Raw genomic sequence first — 20,323 nt, 5'->3', positions numbered from 1 at the left:
CACCCCGGACACTTCATACAAACAACCTCGTTTCACACAGACACTACACATTGACGTTATCGTACACGCGCATCTGTGTGTGTGACGTCGGACGCCATACGATTGAAAACTAAGGTTGGTATTAACCTCTCATATGCCGAGATACCAGACACAATAGATTTTACATTGTGTCTGGTCGAGATCCGCGTTCCGGCGTTTAAGGGGTTAATAAACGAATCTCAGCTGAGACTGCCCTCAAGATTATGCTCAAGTCCCTGTTTTTACATGAGAATTGTCACATTGACATGATCTTAAGGGCAATCTCAAAGCTGAGATTAGTTTATCTCGAGCTCCTCCGTGCTTCGGAAGGCACGTTAAGCCGTTGGTCCCGGCTGCATTAACAGTCGTTAATAACCACCAATCCGCACTGGGCCCGCGTGATGATTTAAGGCCCGATCTCCCTATCCATCCATAGGGAAGGCCCGTGCCCCAACAGTGGGGACGTTAATGGGCTGGTGATGATGATGCCCCTACAAAGGGGCAAAGATTAGATTCTATGGAAATAGACGCGACAGTCTATTGACGTTAGATTTGGGAGGGTGATTTTGTGCCTACACCTTATTTATAATGAGAAACTTTCCAGATTTCGTTCCTTAAAAATAATATAGATGGCGCTGTTCAGATTTAACGTGATAATTACCTATTTTCTCATTATTCGGGTACATAATTATTCAAAAATACAATGTAATGGCAGAAGCATATGTAAAAATAATTGTTGCTTGATATTTGGATCACATTATGTATAGAATTATGTTGCTACCTATATTGCTTCTCTTTGTTTTGATCAGAATACTAGAATATATGTCGTGTCTGTGTTATTTTATTTATTTTATTTTATTTGGGTAGCTTACAGCCTTTCTTATTAAATGAATACTTATAATGATCCTGAGGATGATAGCGGACAGGATGGACGCGACCGTTTTCAGGAGGTTCACGGACCTACATATTTATTGTGCAGGCCGGTGATCTGCCGGTGAGTGGCTTCTCGTTTTCCCGGTGTCTAACTGGGGTGTACTCACATTTTATTTTATTTTTTTTTTATTTTTTTTATTTGTTTTCAATATTATACTTACCTCCTATTATCATCTAACATAGTGTGTAAGATTTTCTTTTGTACTAACCATCTATGGACTTTTTTGTCTGCAAATAAATTATTTTTATTTTTATTATAAATACAAACAAATGCCAATGAAAAGCTACCACAAGTGAACATAAAACATTTTGAAATGTCCATAAAATGGATCATCACGGATCATCTTACTTTTGGGACAATCTGGTGATCAGCCTGTAATGTCCTAACCAAACTAGGGATCACAAAGTGATTTTTGTGATATGTCCCCACCGGGATTCGAACCCGGGACCTCTGGGTCGTGCGCACAACGCTCAACCACTGGACCACGGAGGCCGTTAATTTATAACTTGTATCAAAACCTAACTTGTGCCTTTCTACGTCATAACCATCTTAACAGCCACACATCTTTCAAATCAATGTAGGTATACATTACAAGTTATTTAATAACTAGAGGAAAACATTTAATACCAGACATTTTTATCATTTAGGTAATTATTAATCTTATAACAAGCTTTTATACATAAATTAAGCTTCACGTATACAGGATGTTACGGAAGGGAAGAGACAAAATGTTGTCACAGTAAGGAAAATATAAATTTAATGTTGGGGTTGCCAACAACTGGTGACCCTTGATAAGCGTCCTATTTCTTCCAAACTCTGCCAACTTCAAAGTCGGTTATCCGGTCAATACATTGACGAGTACTTTAAGGAGGTCACGCGGTTTGACCCGGGTAAGTACCCGGGCACTTATACCCGGTTCTATTTTACCCGGGTGTAAGTCAGCCGGGTACAGATCGATACGCTATTGCACTTGATGTCGGTTCGTAAGGTGTTCGCAGCTGGCACTATTTTGATTTAGGGTGTTAGTGACATTGTAACGAAAACTATGAGGGATGATTCAGACCAATATCGAGTGGAATTTTCCGTCGCAAAAGTATGGAACTGAAAATTTTAAAACACAAAAATTTTCATGAATTTTCCGACTGAAAATTCCACTTGATATCATCTCAGAATCATGGTCTGAATCATCCCCCTTAGTATTCGTTACGATGTCGCTAACACCCTGTATTTACAAGTATTCCTACGCTGCACCATCCCGCTATAATATAACATCAAATATCTCCTATACCGGGTTCGATTCCCGATGGGGATATTGTCGAAATCACTTTGTGAGACTGTCCTTTGTTTGGTAAGGACTTTCAGGCTTGAATCACCTGATTGTCCGAATAAGTAAGATGATTCCGTGCTTCGGAGGGCACGTTAAGCCGTTGGTCCCGGCTATTAGCCGTAAAAAAATCACTCCACCAACCCGCATTGGAGCAGCGTGGTATGCTCCATACCCCCTCCGGTTGATTGAGGGGAGGCCTGTGCCCAGCAAGGGGGGCGTATATAGGCTTTTAATGTATGTATGTATCTCCTATATTTAAAGGTTGCCTGGAAGAGATTGCTACTTAGCAATAAGGCCGCCTATTGTGCTGTTTCTATTTTTCTTTTGTTTTGTATTTCGTATCTCCTGCGTGTCAAATAAAGTATTTGTTATGTTATGTTATTTACAATAAGTAATCTATGGTTAAGTCAATCAAATATAACATACCTCTCGTACAGTCATGAGCAATATCATGTACCCACTTTAGAACCCTGTCGCACTATCATATTTGACATTTAATGAGACTTGCGGTTTAATTTGTCAAAAAAGTTAATGTGACATGGTTTCAAAGTGTATACATATTAGTACTCGTGACCGTACAAGTAATAACCTCGTTGGCCTAATTCCTGCAGCTTTAATTTTTCCAAAATACCCGGGCAGACCATTATTCCCGTAATATCCGGGTGTTCGTGAACGGCCGGGTATCCGGGTATATCCGTGTTGACATTCGGCTGGTCATAACTTTGTAACCCGGTTAATGTTGGTTGTTTGAATCGAGGTCATAATTTTTAGACAGTATTACTATGTAGTGTTACGAAGGGTAATGTAATTAAATTACATTATCTTCTTCTAGGTTCTCTATTTTTAAGATAAGATAAGATTCTTTATTTGCCATAAATGCAGTGTGACAGATGTTACAAAAAAATATAGTTTACCGTGCATTTAGATTACATAAATCATGCAAAATTTATAAAATTTAAAATATAAAAGTGTAAATACAAAGGTCCTATTATGAAATTAGCTGTTGTACAGATTTAAATAAATGTCATTAAATTAATTCACATTCACCAAATTCAAATTAATAAAAGTCAATAAAAATGATAGAAAACTAATAAAATAAAAATAGAAGTATAACAAAATTATTTTACTCATAAAATTTTATGTAATAATTTACCATGGCATACTGTTACTTGTCCTATTATTAGTTACGCATAGTATTAATTTGTCATAACTTTTTAAGCATAATAATGTATTAAGCATTATCGAATTGGGCCTGGCCTGTTATGATAATGTGTTTGAATCGTATGTACTTAAATAAATAAATAAATTAATGACAATAATGATACATACATACATAAACTCACGCCTATTTCCCACCGGGGTAAGCAGAGACTATAGAATTCCATCTGCTTCGATCCTGACACACTTCTCTTGCTTCCTCCACATTCATCAATCGCTACAATAATGATATATAAGCATAATTATTATAAGCATAAAAACTATACTCCGAAAAGAAAAGTTTTGGCACAACTTTGAACATTTTCGAAACTTACTTTTTCCTTGGCTGCATTTGGTTCATGATTGTGACTTTTTATATTTTTTGACACTATTTCATGCTGTTGGTCATCATTCAGTATACTTTTTGTGTGTAAGATAAACATGCTGGCGGCGAAGGGGTGGCCCAAGGGCCACCCCCGCCGCATCCTAACCTACTGTTATGCCTTGTAAAAATTATGACAAAACACCATTATTCTAAAAAATAATGATGGATACCTATTTATATGCGAATCAAATTTATACCAACAAATATTAGTCCAAAAATAAGTTATACCTAACAAACCAGTATTCCTAGATGTTATTATGGGAAAGTATTAATATGCTAAAAAACTATATGCAAAAAGGATTATGATAATTAAAATTATGACAAAAACATTTATGCATTTTAAGAGAAGCTTCGGAAGGCACGTTAAGCCTGTTATACTACTGTTGGCAATTTCAAAAAAGGAACGTCACGTCACTTTTTAAGAGAAAAACGTTTTGGCGGGTGTTCCGTCTGCGACTACGAGGAAAGAAAAACAAGTGAAGACGAGGATTGTCGAGAGAAGTGAAAACTGAAAGACTAGTTGCTGTATTCTTTTGTATAATATTTCTTATTATAATTTGTAGTAATAATATTTGGTTTCCGTAATAAGAGTGATATTTGTGGTACTTAACATTTTACTGATTAAAACCAGTTTTATACCCAGTTTTATTGTTTTTCATACCCAGGTATGTTACAAATATTTACGTTTAATTGTAGAGTTTGCTAACACTACGTACTGGTGTAAGTAAGCAGTCGTTACATGAGCCATGTCAGGGGCCTTTGGCGGCTCAATAGTAACCCTGACACACGAGAGAAGAAGAAGGAGGTGAAGGATTTGGTGGGAAGAAGAGAGTTGTCGTAATATTTTCATTTGTCAATATTAACTTTCCAGGCTACGTTCCCCAAAAAAAATTTAATAGATGGCGCTGTACAGATTTTCCTTCGTTTAACCTTTCAATTTCATGGATAACAGACATAATGCATAATATTTTATGTTCATTTTTGTGTATAAACTGGCTAACGGAAAAGTGTTTCTACTCAGTTCAAGAATATCTAAGTAAGAAAAATAAAAGATGACCCTTGTTATTACACCCAGGCAAAACACATCTTTCACCCATTATTATTTTGGTCAAAAACTACTGCAGCAATTTTTTTACGTCGTTTTTTTTATACACCTGCAAAAATAGGTTAGTGATAATGCGAACAGATGTGTCAAATAATGTCAATGTAGGAGATAAGATAATTATTTTATCATAACATGTGGCTAGCACAACAAGTTCGTCTACCTTTTCGTTTTATTCACAGGTCCCCTGATACATTTTTAACATTCAAATTCAAATTCGAAAATAAAAACCTAGCACTTTCAACCCTATTAGAGATTTCGGGCGTGGGTTTATTTATGTATGTTTATTAACATTTTTTGGAATAAATACAAAAGCAATGGTGCTAATTCCTGCAGACGCCATCTAATTTTATTTTAAGTTATACCTGTCATTATCTCATCCATTGAAAAAGAAAGGGACGTGTAATCGACAGACATAAAATTTATGGAACACACGTCAATTTTAAGCAGAAATCTAAAACAACCGTCTAAAAATTTTATATCGGCCAATAATCCGACAGAGTTAAGTAAGACAGCACGTCAAACGGATTGCATACCTACCAGCGAGATGTCTATTTAATTCGCCCGGGTTATTCATTCGTTTTAAAATTAAACTGTTGACAATCCGTCCTTTTCCTTTTCGGCAGATAATAAAATGACGGGTATAACTTAAAATAAAATTAGGATGTGTCTACAGGAATCGGGGCCATTGGCAGATAAGGATCATGGCAAAAGCCAATGAAAAAACATAAAATAAAAAAGTTAACCAAACATGGCGGCGACGCGTTCCAATTTCGAACTAACCTAATTTCCCGCGCGATGCGATCGCTAGTCTTTATTTTCCCGCCTTTAGTGTTGTTAGAGATGAAAATTGTTTGAAATACAATTTAAAGTTTCAAAACCTGATATTTTGAAGTTTTTTTAAGCAAATTCTAACTGGAAATGCAACTTTACATCATGTTTTTAAGTGTTCTTTGTGTAAGATTTCATGAGGCATTTCGAATGAATTTTATTCTTCAACTGAATAGAACGTATTTTCGAGCAGCCAATTTTGTAGTTTCTTTTTTAATTGTATTATAAAAGGCTGTTTATAAGTTATGTTTGTTTTAAGAAAATATTATAAGCTCCCAGCTAACCACGGACGCAGATAAAGTATAACCGATCATCTGGCGCGCGGCGTCCACAGATAAGATAAAGAGATAACAGATAACAGATACAACACATAACACAGTCTCTTTAGTGAGTTAGAAAGGTTTTCCTTCAATATTCCATTTTTTTTACCTATGATGGATTTGCTCTGGGCCCCAGACTTTGACGAGACATTGACGAGGCCTAAGATGGAGCGAGCTTGCCCAGAAGGTGCCTGTTCACTCTAGCCTTGTTAACCATGTTTTGAAATATACATGACTGGGCACCCTCAGGCCTGTTGTCTTAAACTTTGTAGAAGAGAGCTCTCAGCGCTCTCCATTTGCCCAGCCAAGTAGTTAATGCCGGCGGCAAATTTACAATAAGTCACGTCAAAAAAGAAAAAGTAAGTTAGTATGCAAATGTGTCGTTAACTGAATTTGCAAACTTATCAACACCTTAGATAACAGAAACTAGTACAAGCGTACTTCAGAAATGAAACAAAACATAATGTTTTCTCTCGTGTGGGTTGTGAGGTGAACTACCAACCTCATCAACCCTGGTGTAAGAGTTAAAGGCCCCTGACACGACTCATGTAACGACTACATACTTACATCAGTAAGTAGTAACCGGGACCAACGGCGTAACGTGCCTTCCGAAGCACGATCATCTTACTTTTTGGACAATCATGTGATTCAAGCCTGAAAAGTCCTTACCAAACAAAGGACAGTCTCACAAAGTGATTTCGACAATGTCCCCATCGGGAATCGAACCCGGACCTCCAGACCGTGAGCCTAACGCTCTAACCACTAGTACACGGAGGCTGTTCTATATATCCTGTTAAAAACGGAAATAATAATAAGTAAATGTATTCTATGAGGAGCTCGGTGGCGCAGCGGTAAACGCGCTCGGTCTGCGATTGTTGAAGTTAAGCAACTTTCGCAAAGGCCGGTCATAGGATGGGTGACCACAAAATAAAAGTTTTCATCTCGGGCTCCTCCGTGCTTCGGAAGGCACGTTAAGCCGTTGGTCCCGGCTGCATTAGCAGTCGTTAATAACCATCAATCCGCACTGGGCCCGCGTGATGGTCCGATCTCCCTATCCATCTATAGGGAAGGCCCGTGCCCCAGCAGTGGGGACGTTAATTGGCTGATGATGGATTATTATGTAGTTTATGTAAGTAATCGAAAGTGTATTTATTTTTATACGTACAAGTATTCCCATGCTGCACTATCCCGCTATACAATACAACACAAAAACTCTTTATTGCACTTAAATCACATAAAAAAAATAAAAATAGTACATAATATTCAATATTAATATTTATTATTCGCTATATTACATAATATTCAATGGCCCCGATTCCTGCAGACATCTCTTAATTTTACTTTAAGTTATACCTGTCATTTTCTTATCCGCCGAAAAGGAAAGGGACGGATGATTGACAGCTCTTAATTTTAGGAAGAATGAGTAAATAAATGAATAACCCGGGCGAATTTTTAGACGGTTGTTTTAGATTTGTGCTTAAAATTGACGTGTGTTCCATAAATTTTATGCTTGTCGATTACCCGTCCCTTTCCTTTTCGGCGGATAAGAAAGTGACAGATATAACTTAAAATAAAATTAGATGGTGTTTACAGGAATTAGCACCAATATCTCCTATACTTAAAGGTTGCCTGGAAGAGATTGCTACTTAGAAATAAGGCCGCCTATTGTACACATTCTATTTCTCTTTTGTTTTTTCCTGTTTGCGAAATAAAGTATTTGTTATGTTATGTTGTTATGTATGCTCAATCCTATGACAAGCCGCCATTGCTAGCCCTTTGATGACGTAAGTGTTACCATTAAATTGGTATCTCAGCCAGATACTACCAAAGTACAAGAAAGAACAATTTGATATACAAAAGCAGTCAGTGTTATTAATATTAAGGAGATTTTACAACTGGAACAATTCGTTTCACTCTCAGACCCATAAACGGGATGTACAGTCATAAGCAATATCATGTACTTTAGAACCCTGTCGCACTATCATAACATAACATAACATTAACTGCCTATATACGTCCCACTGCTGGGCACAGGCCTCCCCTCAATCAACCGGAGGGGGTATGCATACTCCACCACGCTGCTCCAATGCGGGTTGGTGGAGGTGTTTTTACGGCTAATAGTCGGGACCAACGGCTTAACGTGCCCTCCGAAGCACGGAATCATCTTACTTTTTCGGACAATCAGGTGATTCAAGCCTGAAAAGTCCTTACCAAACAAAGGACAGTCTCACAAAGTGATTTCGACAATGTCCCCATCGGGAATCGAACCCGGACCTCCAGATCGTGAGCCTAACGCTCTAACCACTAGACCACGGAGGCTGTTGCGCACTAAGTATATTAAAATTTAATAAGGCTTGAGGTTTAAATTGTCAAAAAAGTTAATGTGACATGGTTGCAAAGTGTATACATATTAGTACACGTGACCGTACGAAGGATCAAGGACCACAACGGACTACAGAGCACAAGAACAGGTCAACAGCAGGTGTTGATAACAGACAGGTAAAGCAAACATACTTATCTCATTGAAAATACATTCCCTGGTAGTTGCGGCTTCCGCATACATCCCGCTCAGGGACGGTACTGAAAAGCATCGGCGTCCGAAAGACGTAATATACGATCCCGACGACCCGATTACTCTAGCCATCATCATCATCATCATCAGCCCATTAACGTCCCCACTGCTGGGGCACGGGCCTTCCCTATGGACGGATAGGGAGATCGGGCCTTAAACCATCACGCGGGCCCAGTGCGGATTGATATCTAGCCATAGAGGCGGCCAATCAGCTCGTGACACAAACACTTCAGAACCCGATACCGACCCCGCCGGCGTGGTCGACGATTTCCCTCAATCAGCGCTTATCGCTATCGACTCACTAGGGTCGATTAATTCTTTCAAATATTTTTCCTCTCAGACGACGCCCTGAGCCGAAGTTCGCGCGCAACTGAGCACCCCCAGGCCCGTTGTCTTAAACGTTGTACCGGGTGACAGCCTTCAGCGCTCCTCATTCGTCCGGCCAAGTAGTTAATGCCAGTGGCAAATCTACTATAATCACGTCAAAAATAGTGCTAGTGTCTCACTTTAGTCTTCAATCGTATGGCGTCAGACGTCACACACACAGATGCGCGTGTACGATAACGTCAATGTGTAGTGTCTGCGTGAAACGAGGTTGTTTGTATGAAGTGTCCGGGGTGTGGTGTTACCCTACTTCGTTTTCCGCTTACCTACTTCAGTTTTATACATTTTTGTAAGTACACAAGTGTAATTGTTGCGTAGTTCGGCATCGCGCATATCGTGATGGATTGCTGATAAACTTTGATAAAGATAAGTATCACACACTATCATACTCAAATCTATACCATCTTGAATGAATAAAGTTACGTAGGCACCTGCTTAGATAGGCTTACAAAATGGCCCCGATTTCTGCAGACACCTCCTAATCAACTTGCTAGTGCGAATTGGGTGTGTTATATTAATATTAGGGTTTTTTTTTGACGTGATTTGCCGCAGATGGCATTCACTACTTGGCCGGACGAATGGGGAGCGCTGAAGGCTCTCACTGGGTACAACGTTTAAGACAACAGGCCTGGGGGTGCTCAGTTGGGCGCGCACCTCAGCTCAGGGCGTCGTCTGAGAGGAGAAATATTTGAAAGAATTAATCGACCCTAGTGGGTCGATAGCGATAAGCGCTGAATGAGGGAAATCGGCGACCACACCGGCGGGGTAGGTATCGGGGTTCTGAAGTGTTTGATGTCGCGAGCTGATTGGTTGCCTCTATTGGCTAGAGGAATCGGGTCGTCGGGATCGTATATTACGTCTTTCGGACGCCGATAATTGTCAGTACCGTCCCTAAGCGTGATGTGTTCGGAAGCCGCAACTACCAGGGGATGTGGGTGGTGCGGAGCAGAATCGACGTATTTTCACTACATAGTATAAAACAAAGTCGCTTTTTCTGTCCCTATATCCCTATGTACGCTTGAATCCTTAAAACTACGCAACGGTTTTTGATGCAGGTTTTTTTAATAGATAGAGTGATTCAAGAGAAAGGTTTATATGTATAATAACATCTATTACATAGTGGAGAAATACAGTTATTTTTGAGGTTTTTAATGTGATGGCGTAAATAATTTCATTTTTTCCTCAGCATTGCACCCGAGCGAAGCCGGGGCGGGTCGCTAGTATATTATATAACATGTACGATGTAAATCTATAGTTGTCACGGATTTTAACAAAAAAAAACATTTATTTTTTTATGATACACAGTAAAAAGTTATTAGTACGATTGGAACCCAGTAACACTGGTTATCGCGCGTTGGTTGTAAAATTACCCAGATTCACGATTACCTATTGGTTGAGCCGATAACACTGTGTTTGTATTCATTGCGTTTCGTAATTCGGTAAGCAAAAACCAAGAGGATGTTAGCATAGAATACGAGATAATACTACGTCATCATCATCATCATCAGCCCATTAACGTCCCCACTGCTGGGGCACGGGCCTTCCCTACGGATGGATAGGGAGATCGGGCCTTAAACCATCACGCGGGCCCAGTGCGGATTGATGGTTATTAACGACTGCTAATGCAGCCGGGACCAACGGCTTAACGTGCCTTCCGAAGCACGGAGGAGCTCGAGATGAAAACTCTTTTTTTTTGTGGTGACCCATCCTATGACCGGCCATTGCGAAAGTTGCTTAACTTCAACAATCGCAGACCGAGCGCGTTTACCGCTGCGCCACCGAGCTCCTCAATATATATATACCTCAATACTACGTACAGATCGGCAACTCTCCGCTCATACCAACGTCTGAGCTAGGTATACTTAAATTCCTGATATCAACACAGAATCATGGAATGACTCATCCGCCCCAGTATTCGTTACGGTATCACTAACACCCTGTATATTTAATTTTCACACATGCACAGATACATCATGTATATAGATAACCTCACGCCTATTTCTCACCGGGGTAAGCAGAGACTATAGAATTCCATTTGCTTCGATCCTGACACACTTCTCTTGCTTCCTCCACATTCATCAATCGCTTCATACACGCACGCCGGTTCAGAGTAGATCGTACTGAACCTTTTCTAAGGACATCCAATTTGGTCTACGTCCTTCTAAGTCTTCCTCTGCCAGCTTTACCACCAACCTTCGCTTTATATACCGCTTTCGCAATCCTATTATCCTTCATCCGCTCTGTGTCCAAACCAACTTAACATTCCTTTCTCAATAGATAGATAGATAGATAAAATACTTTATTGAGCACAATGGACACAAAATACAGAGATAAGGACAACATATACAGAAAAGCACATCAGGCGGCCTTATTGCTCATGCAGCAATTTCTTCCAAGCAACCTTTGGGTGCAGGAAAATTCAATCTTAGATACTATATCGCATATCGTCGTCAGGACTTGTGAAAAAAGGGTTAAATTTGTTGTTCGAAGACTTGTGGCTCTGCCCGCCCCATTAGGGATGACGGGTGTGAGTTTATGTGTGTATGTATGTGAGAATTGATTGCATTTTCTCTCGACACGTGCGGCTGTGCAAGTAGCCTTGAAACCAGCCGCTTTGCGATAAGACGTGTAGTACTTAGCTGCCGACGAACTGGGTGCCTGAAAGTGCACGCTACTATCGCAGTAGGCACATAACATCACGCTCATTTCCCACTGGGGTAGGTAGATACCACGACATCCTGTTTACTCATCATCATCATCATCATCATCAGCCCATTAACGTCCCCACTGCTGGGGCACGGGCCTTCCCTATGGATGGATAGGGAGATCGGTCCTTAAACCATCACGCGGGCCCAGTGCGGATTGATGGTTATTAAAGACTGTTAATGCAGCCGGGATCAACGGCTTAACGTGCCTTCCGAAGCACGGAGGAGCTCGAGATGAAAACTTTTTTTTTTGTGGTCACCCATCCTATGACCGGCCTTTGCGAAAGTTGCTTTACTTCAACAATCGCAGACCGAGCGCGTTAACCGCTGCGCCACCGAGCTCCTGTTTACTCATCACCACTAATTTAAGAGCCACGCTCTTGTACACGTAGCATCCATGATACTAATAATGATTAGGGACAAATAGGGTAGTGGTTTCCCTCTTGCCTTCCGCCCCGCAGTACTCTGTCTGACGCGAGTTAGTGATTATTTAGAAGATAAAAATTCATGGGATTAACTGTCTGAGAACTGAAATTAGGCAGCTAAATTACTCAATAAAATTGTACTTATACCAATATTTTATGTTTATTTTTACTTTTTAAACAACGTCTAGGGCTCTGTGCCGAGGTTTTTCTTGCAGCTTCTTTTCCCCGGCTATACAGGTTGTGAGAAGCTGCAGTAGTTTTAGGCGGATGAGACGTTAGTTATGTAAAAATTGACGATTCAAAGTGTAACTACGTATGTTACCTACTGAATAAAGATATTTTTGAATTTGAATTTGAATTCGAGTGTGATGGCGCCCAGATTAGTATATTTCAAAGCCGTAGGACTCCTATCCTCCGGCTCTGAATAGTACTGACAGTTACTGCTGCCCTCTGTCAGGTTCAAGGTTTCAGTCGCTGTGACTCGCCCCTTCCGTCCTGCATTGCCGTACCGATAGCTCCCATCTCCGTCTTCACCCGTATTCCTGGCCCCGTAGGTCTGGGTCCCTATCCGAACTCAGCCATTATCTCACACAAGAAAACAATATGTTTGCTTATTCAAATAGTATGGGGAACTGTCAAAATTTAAGAACACTCAACAGTAGCGACATCTGATGCGAGAAATAGGCAGTTTTAATCCTCATTATCATAGATTTACTACTACTGTATATTGAACAACAGCGCTCAAAAAGTAGAACGCAAAGTTACTGTTAATATAGCGACGTTGACAGTACTTTACCTCAGTGAGAGATTAGGCGCCGAACTGGCAACACGGGAAATATGCGTGGTAAAATCTTTCAAAAATAGAAGCTCAAAGCAAAAAAAAGGATGATGGAACGTCATATTTCTAATAAGTAATGACATTGTGCATGTTATCATAGTATAAACATTTTAATTTTCGCAATAAACTCCACCAAAATTATTATTTTTTGTTTTTGTTGCGTTAGACAGAGTACTGCGGGGCGGAAGGCAAGAGGAAAACCACTGCCCTATTTTTCCCTAAAAAAGTAGTAAGTATGCAAAATGCTGCACCGACAAGAGCGTGGCTCTTAACTTGATGATGATGATGTTTTAAATTAATAGTACACTAAAACAAGTACTCCTAGTCAATCAGAGTCGCAGTATAACCCGACCGCGTTACGAAGCATCACGCGCTAATATACGTAATAAAATTATGCGTACTTTCTTAATTTGACACGATGTTATTGAATGTATATACCGCTGTACGAATGTATCGCTAAACAAGCGCCAAGTTTTCGCCGCATTTTTATATCAAGTTGTATATTTACGGTAGTGGTAAATCAATGCTCATTACCTACGACCCAAATACGAATTCAAACTCATAAGTCGAACTCAGTGCAGTAGAACCCCAATCCAAATCTCAATGTCGAATCGGAAAATTTTTCACTGTACCCCCATTCGGCGGTTTTGGCAAGGCAGCGTTACGGCGAGCTCCGCGCCGCACTGCGGAATGAAAGTAGGTCGACGCTGAATGGGGCCGACCCTTTGCCTTGAGAATTAAAAAAGCAACTAGGCTGTATCAGGGGTGGGCCTTTGCTTGTGTTTTGGTTTCGGGAAGTATGTTAAGGAGTTTTTGGCGCTATTAACAAGTAGGTTAGTCTATAAAGTATTTTTTGAAAAAAGAATGTCTATGGCCCTTTGCAGAGGTTTACTCTCTCAATGGTGCTAATTCCTGCAGACGCCATCTAATTTTATTTTAAGTTATACCTGTCATTTTCTTATCCGCCGAAAAGGAAAGGGACGGGTAATCGACAGGCATAAAATTTATGGAACACACGTCAATTTTAAGCAGAAATCTAAAACAACCGTCTAAACATTTTACATCGGCCAATAACCCGACAGAATTAAGTTGACAGCGCACGGCAAACGGTTTGCATACCAGCGAGATACTTTTTGATTCGCCCGGGTTATCCATTCATTTACTCATTCTTCTTAAAATTAAGAGCTGTCAATCATCCGTCCCTTTCCTTTTCGGCGAATAAGAAGATGACAGGTATAACTTAAAGTAAAATTAAGAGGTGTCTGCAGGAATCGGGGCCAATGTGAGGTCGCAGGTTCAAACCTAACATCTAGACTAATGATTTCCGAATTCATGTCATCAATCAATCAATAATACTTTATTGCACAACAACATATATATAAAGGACATTAACATACAAATAAAACATAAGCACAATAGGCAGCCTTATTGCTAAACAGAAATTTCTGCCAGGCAAACCCCAACATCATCACCCTCATCATCCCTCTAGCATTATCCCGTTTTCAAAGGGTCCGCTTACCTAACCTGAAGATTTGACAGCATGCATTTCTAGGGAATGTGGGTTTCTTCACGATGTTTTCCTTCACCAGCCGGGATCATCATAACAGCCTCCGTAGTCTAGTGGTTAAAGCGTTAGGCTCACGATCTGGAGGTCCGGGTTCGATTCCCGATGGGGACATTGTCGAAATCACTTTGTGAGTCGTTGGTCCCGGCTATTAGCCGTTGAAACACCTCCACTAACCCGTAGTGGAGCAGCGTGGTGGAGTCTGCTCCATACTCCCTCCGGTTGATTGAGGGGAGGCCTGTGCCCAGTGGGACATATATAGGCTGTTTATGTTATGTATGTTATGTTATGTTTGGATCATAAATCTTTAACCTGACTACCCCATTGGGATACTCGTGCCCTTTTGTAACTTAAACAAATATCTTTAGTGGTATTCAAATTCAAAAAAAAATATCTTTATTCAGTAGGCAACATAGTTACACTTTGAATCGTCAATTTTTACATAACGAACGTCTCATCCGCCTAAAACTACTTCTGTTTTTTTTTGAGGTGACTTATTATTTTAACTACTTGGCCGGACAAATGGGGAGCGCTGAAGGCTCTCTCAACGTTTAAGACAACAGGCCTGAGGGTGCCCAGTTGGGCGCGAGCCTCGGCTCAGGGCGTCGTCTGAGAGGAAACCTAAAACTAATGCAGCTCACAACCTGTATAGCCGACAGGGTCTTATACTCCAGCAAATCAAATTCTCGTATTCCCATCGACTCCATACTACGACAAATACCTTACATTGACATAACATTTACAAAGAACGGTTTATTTTTGAAAAGTTGCCATTGTTAACACTTTGTTTGCATTGCGCTTAACAGCCGGAGGTAGTAAGCAAAACATGGCAGAAAAATTCTGCTTAACACTAAACGCAATTGAGTATTGGTGGTTGAGCTGTGAGCTCATGATCCGGTGGGCCCGGGTTCATATCCCGGTGGGGACATATCACAAAAATCACTTTGTGATCCCTAGTTTGGTTAGGATATTACAGGCTGATAACCTGTCCTTACCAAAGTGCCAACTGTTCGAAAAACGGCCTCCGTAGTACAGTGGTTGAGCGTTGGGCTCACGATGCGGAGGTACCGGGTTCGAATCTCAGTGGGGACAAATCACAAAAATCACTTTGTGATCCCTAGTTTGGTTAGGACATTACAGGCTGATCACCTGATTGTCCAAAAAGTAAAAAGATCCGTGTTTCGGAAGGCACGATAAGCCGTTAGTCCCGGTTACTACTTACTGATGTAAGTACGTAGTCGTTACATGAGTCATGTCAGGGGCTATTGGCGGCTCAATAAACCCTGACACCAGGGTTGATGAGGTTGGTAATTCACTTCACAACCCACACGATAGAAGAAGAAGACAAGGAATGAATATTACAATAATTATATACAGCCACCACCAGCTTACGACATCGTATCAACAGTGGCTGCAAGTTGTCTTTGATTACTTGTGGCTCTGCCCACCCCATTAGGGATTACGGGCGTGAGTTTATGTATGTATGTGTAATTATAGACCAGTGTAGGTTTGCTGCCTAACCTTATTCACAATTTGATGCAACCTTTACCTGTGAAGTTATGTGTGTATGTGAAAAACGCGTTATCAATATGTTAGGGCTGCCCACATAACGCGTTTCGTATCGATTTTTTAAGTAGGTCAAACTTCTGTTAGTTGTATAGATAAACCGGATAAAATTAACATACATACATAAACAATACATAATCAACAACCAACATACTAACATACATATGCAATTTTGCAGGACATTTCATTTATACCAGTGTTAAAACGCATAATAACGGGTTCTTACCGCGTTTAAAGGGGGATATGGGGAGTCTCATATCCCCCTTTAAACGCGGTAAGAACCCGTTATTATGTGTTTTAATTATGATAATAACCGCGTAAACTTAAAACAATGTATATGCAGTGTTATTAAATTTAAGGCCTTAATAATAATAAATAAATAATAAAATAATAAATATATGTTAATCACATAACATATCTATGGACTGTAGTCTGAAAATATATTTTTATATATATATATAAACACGCCTATTTCCCACCGAGGTAGGCAGAGACTATAGAATTCCATTTGCTTCGATCCTGACACACTTCTCTTGCTTCCTCCACATTCATCAATCGTTACATACTCGGAGATATCTCGGTTTGCACAGACACTACACATTGACATTATCGTACACGCGCATCTGTGTGTGTGACGTCTGACGCCATACGATTCAAGTGTAAACTTATGTTCGAGGGGGTGAGGTAAACCTAGCTCAGCCGCTGGTGGGGAGCGGAGAGTTGCCGTTCTATACATAGTATTATTCCTTATGCGATGGATACAGTTAGAAACAGTTGAGCTGAGCCACAAGTAATCAAAGACAACTTGCAGCCACTGCTGTTACGAAGTCCTAAGATGGATATGATGAACCTTATGGTGACGTGGGATCAGGCAATCGTCCATAACATTAGGGTCGTGTACGGTCACGAGCATTAATATGTATACACTTTGGTACCACGTCACATTAACTTTTTTGACAAATTGAACTGTAAGTGTCACTAAATGTCAAATATGTTAGTGCGACAGAGTCCTAAAGTGGGTACATTATATTGCTTATAACTGTACTAGGTTCAAGATAAATTATGAAATTCTGATTACTAAAGACAGATGTAAAAATAACGAAAAACATTTTCTTTATTCTATTTTAAATCATTTATGAATTTTAATCAAGAAAAATGTACTTAATAATAAATCCGACATTATATTACGTTTTTCTATGATGATGATGAAGAGCCTTCAGCGCTCCCCATTTGTCCGGCCAAGTAGTTAATGCCATCTGCGGCAAATCTACAATAAGTCACGTCAAAAAAAAAAAATGTTTCATACAAATTCCATAGTAATTTCTTGTGTTGACGTTTAGTAAAAAGTAACTTATTTGGCTAGTTGAAAACTAGCCTATTCTCAATCAAGTTAGAAAGGACAGAATCCTCTGTCGGTTTTTACGACACGCCCGGGAAGACAAGCAGCTGAACGTGTTTAATGTTTTGAATTTGCTCCCAATCAAAAACAATTGGACGTTACATAAACTTCCCACTGGGGTGAGCACGAACTATGGAATTAAAATCAAGATCCAAATTAAAAAAAAATGAGACGTGAAAATTAAAAACGATAATCGATGTAGTCAAAAACAATATAGATGGCGATGTATAGATTTTCCTTCCTTTTTCTTTTTTTTCGTTTAACCTTCTAATTTCATGGCATCTTTTCTATTTGTTTTTGGGTATAAATGATGACACATTGTGTCACAACCTGTATAGCCGGGGAAAAGAAGCTGTAAGAAAAACCTCGGCACAGGGCCCTAGACGTTCTTTAAAAAAATAAAAAATAAACATAAAATATTGGTATACAATTGAGTAATTTAGCTGCCTATACGTAATATCAGTTCTCAGACAGTTAATCTCATGCATTCATATCTTCTAAATAATCACTAACTTTATAATAACCTTTTTTGTCTTAAAACAGTTGAAAGGCAAATTCTGAAATCCACACATACCTATCCATCCACATATACATAAATATATATCCTCACGCCTATTCCTTACCGGGGTAAGCAGAGACTATGGAATTCCATTTGCTTCGACCCTGACTTCTCCACATTCATCAATCGTTGGTTTGGTCCTGATGAGGACCGATCACATTGGATCGCCATCGTGGTGAAAGGATCGGCCAGGCAAAGAAGAATCAATCGCTTCATACACGCACGCCGGTTCAGAGTAGATTGTACTGATACTTTTCTAAGCACATCTCCAATTTGGTCAACGTACGTCCTTCTAGGTCTTCCTCTGCCAGCCCTACCATCAACCTCAAAACAGCATAACGGTTTGTACGGTCCTTACCTTCCCTTTAACCTTCTAATTTCATGGATAACACAGTAAGTTTTTGGGTATAAATGATGACCCTTGTTATTACCAGGCACAATTACATCTTCCACCCATTATTATTCTGATCAAAATAAAACTTTAAAAACAATTCAAAAATTAAAATACGTGAACGAAAATAAATATTAAAAATATTATAATAAATAGTCGAGAAGAATAAAAGAATAGAAAAGTATGATAGACGCAAGAGAAGTGTGTCAGCATCGAAGCAAATAGAATGCCATAGTCTCTGCTTACCCCGGTGGGTAATAGGCGTGTATGTATATGATATAAAGTAAAATGTTAAGGAGGCTAAACAGAAAAAAATAGTTATAAGGTTAGTGATTGTTAAGAAGATATGAATGCATGGGATTAACTGTCTGAGAACTGATATTAGGCAGCTAAATTACTAAATTGTATAACAATATTTTATGTTCTTTTTAAAGAACGTCTAGGCCCCTATGCAGAGGTTTTTCTTGAAGATTTTCCCCCGGCTATACAGGTTGTGAGAAGCTGCAGTAGATTTAGGCGGATGAGACGTTCGTTATGTAAAAATTGACGATTCCAAGTGTAACTATGTTACCTACTGAATGAAGATGTTTTTGAATTTGAACAGCAGCCTCCGTGGTCCAGTGGTTGAGCATTAGACTCACGATCCGGAGGCCCCGGGTCCGGGACGTATCACAAAAATCACTTTGTGATCCCTAGTTTGGTCAGAACATTACAGACTGATCACTTGATTGTCCGAAAGTAAGATGATCCGTGCTTCGGATGGCACGTTAAGCCGTTGGTCCCGGTTGCTACTTACTGATGTAAGTAAGTAGTCGTTACATGAGCCATGTCAGGGGCCTTTGGCGGCTCAATGGTAACCCTGACACCAGGGTTGATTAGGCTGGTATTCCGCTACACAACCCGCCCGCTAATAAGATAAATTTGAACAGAAGAACACACTTTTTGTTTTTTAAACCCGATTGAGTCGAAAATCGTTTTTTTTTTTAAATCTAATTCTGAGGTAACCTCAGTTTCCCGTATCCACCCTAAAAGTTGAGCGACGAACGGTGTCGATAAGGGCTTTATAATCTAAGGGAGTTCCAAACTTACCCCGTGGAGGGAAAGAGAAAGAAAGATCGTGGGAGGGAGAGGTCCGACCGAATTTAGGTCAGGTCACCTCAGGCGTCAACAAGGGCTAATACATCTGTTTTATCGGAAAATAAAAGAAATAACCGTTAATTTTAGGAAAACTATAAATTTCCTAGCTTTTCCGGAAAATTTTATGAGACACTTTATGGGAAAAGTTAAAAATTAGTTGTCAAGAATATCGATTTTGACAGATTTCAGGCGCGTTTTACAGCTATTTCAGTGGTGATTTTCACAATTTTCACCGAGTGAAAAATGTTTTTCGGTAATGAATTGTTTTAAATAAACATTTACAGGATTCTCTGGGAACACACATGATATTTGACCATACGATGGAGCTAACCAAAAGAACTTCGCCGAAATTCCACTGAAAACACACTAATTTGAAATTTCCAACCTTTCCCACGCTGAAATCTAGCTTAAGCGGAAATTTGTCAAAGAATACCTGATAACTTTCGTCAGGCTTCCCAGGGTATGAGGCACTACGCCTGTAGTCCGGAGGCCGGGGCGGCGCGGGAGCCCTACGCCACGGGGCGAAGGCCGACGGCTGCGGGGGCTGCGGCGCGGGCCACCGGTACTGCGGGCCGCGTCGGAACGGAGCCCTATACTGTCTCTCATCGTCACCTACGCTAGGCGAGCCAGGGTACTGTAATTCCCCCATAACACGACACGTCCGTCGAG

The 20,323-nt window shown here is 40.0% G+C and overlaps 1 protein-coding gene across 1 annotated transcript in view; it reads right to left on the bottom strand.

Annotated features, from left to right (window-relative positions):
• LOC126379507 (translational regulator orb2) overlaps nucleotides 1-20,323 on the bottom strand; it is an 85,707-nt gene extending 65,384 nt beyond the window's left edge. Inside the window, exon 1 of the mRNA XM_050028289.1 lies at nucleotides 20,088-20,323. Within this exon, the coding sequence (XP_049884246.1) occupies nucleotides 20,088-20,303 (216 nt within the window). The 5' untranslated portion in view covers nucleotides 20,304-20,323. The remainder of the gene's footprint in view (nucleotides 1-20,087) is intronic.

Source organism: Pectinophora gossypiella, chromosome 29, assembly GCF_024362695.1.
Source record: "Pectinophora gossypiella chromosome 29, ilPecGoss1.1, whole genome shotgun sequence".
NCBI lineage: Eukaryota > Metazoa > Arthropoda > Insecta > Lepidoptera > Gelechiidae > Pectinophora > Pectinophora gossypiella.
The sequence above is the reverse complement of the archived record's forward strand: the minus strand, read 5'-3'. Positions and strand labels throughout refer to the sequence as shown.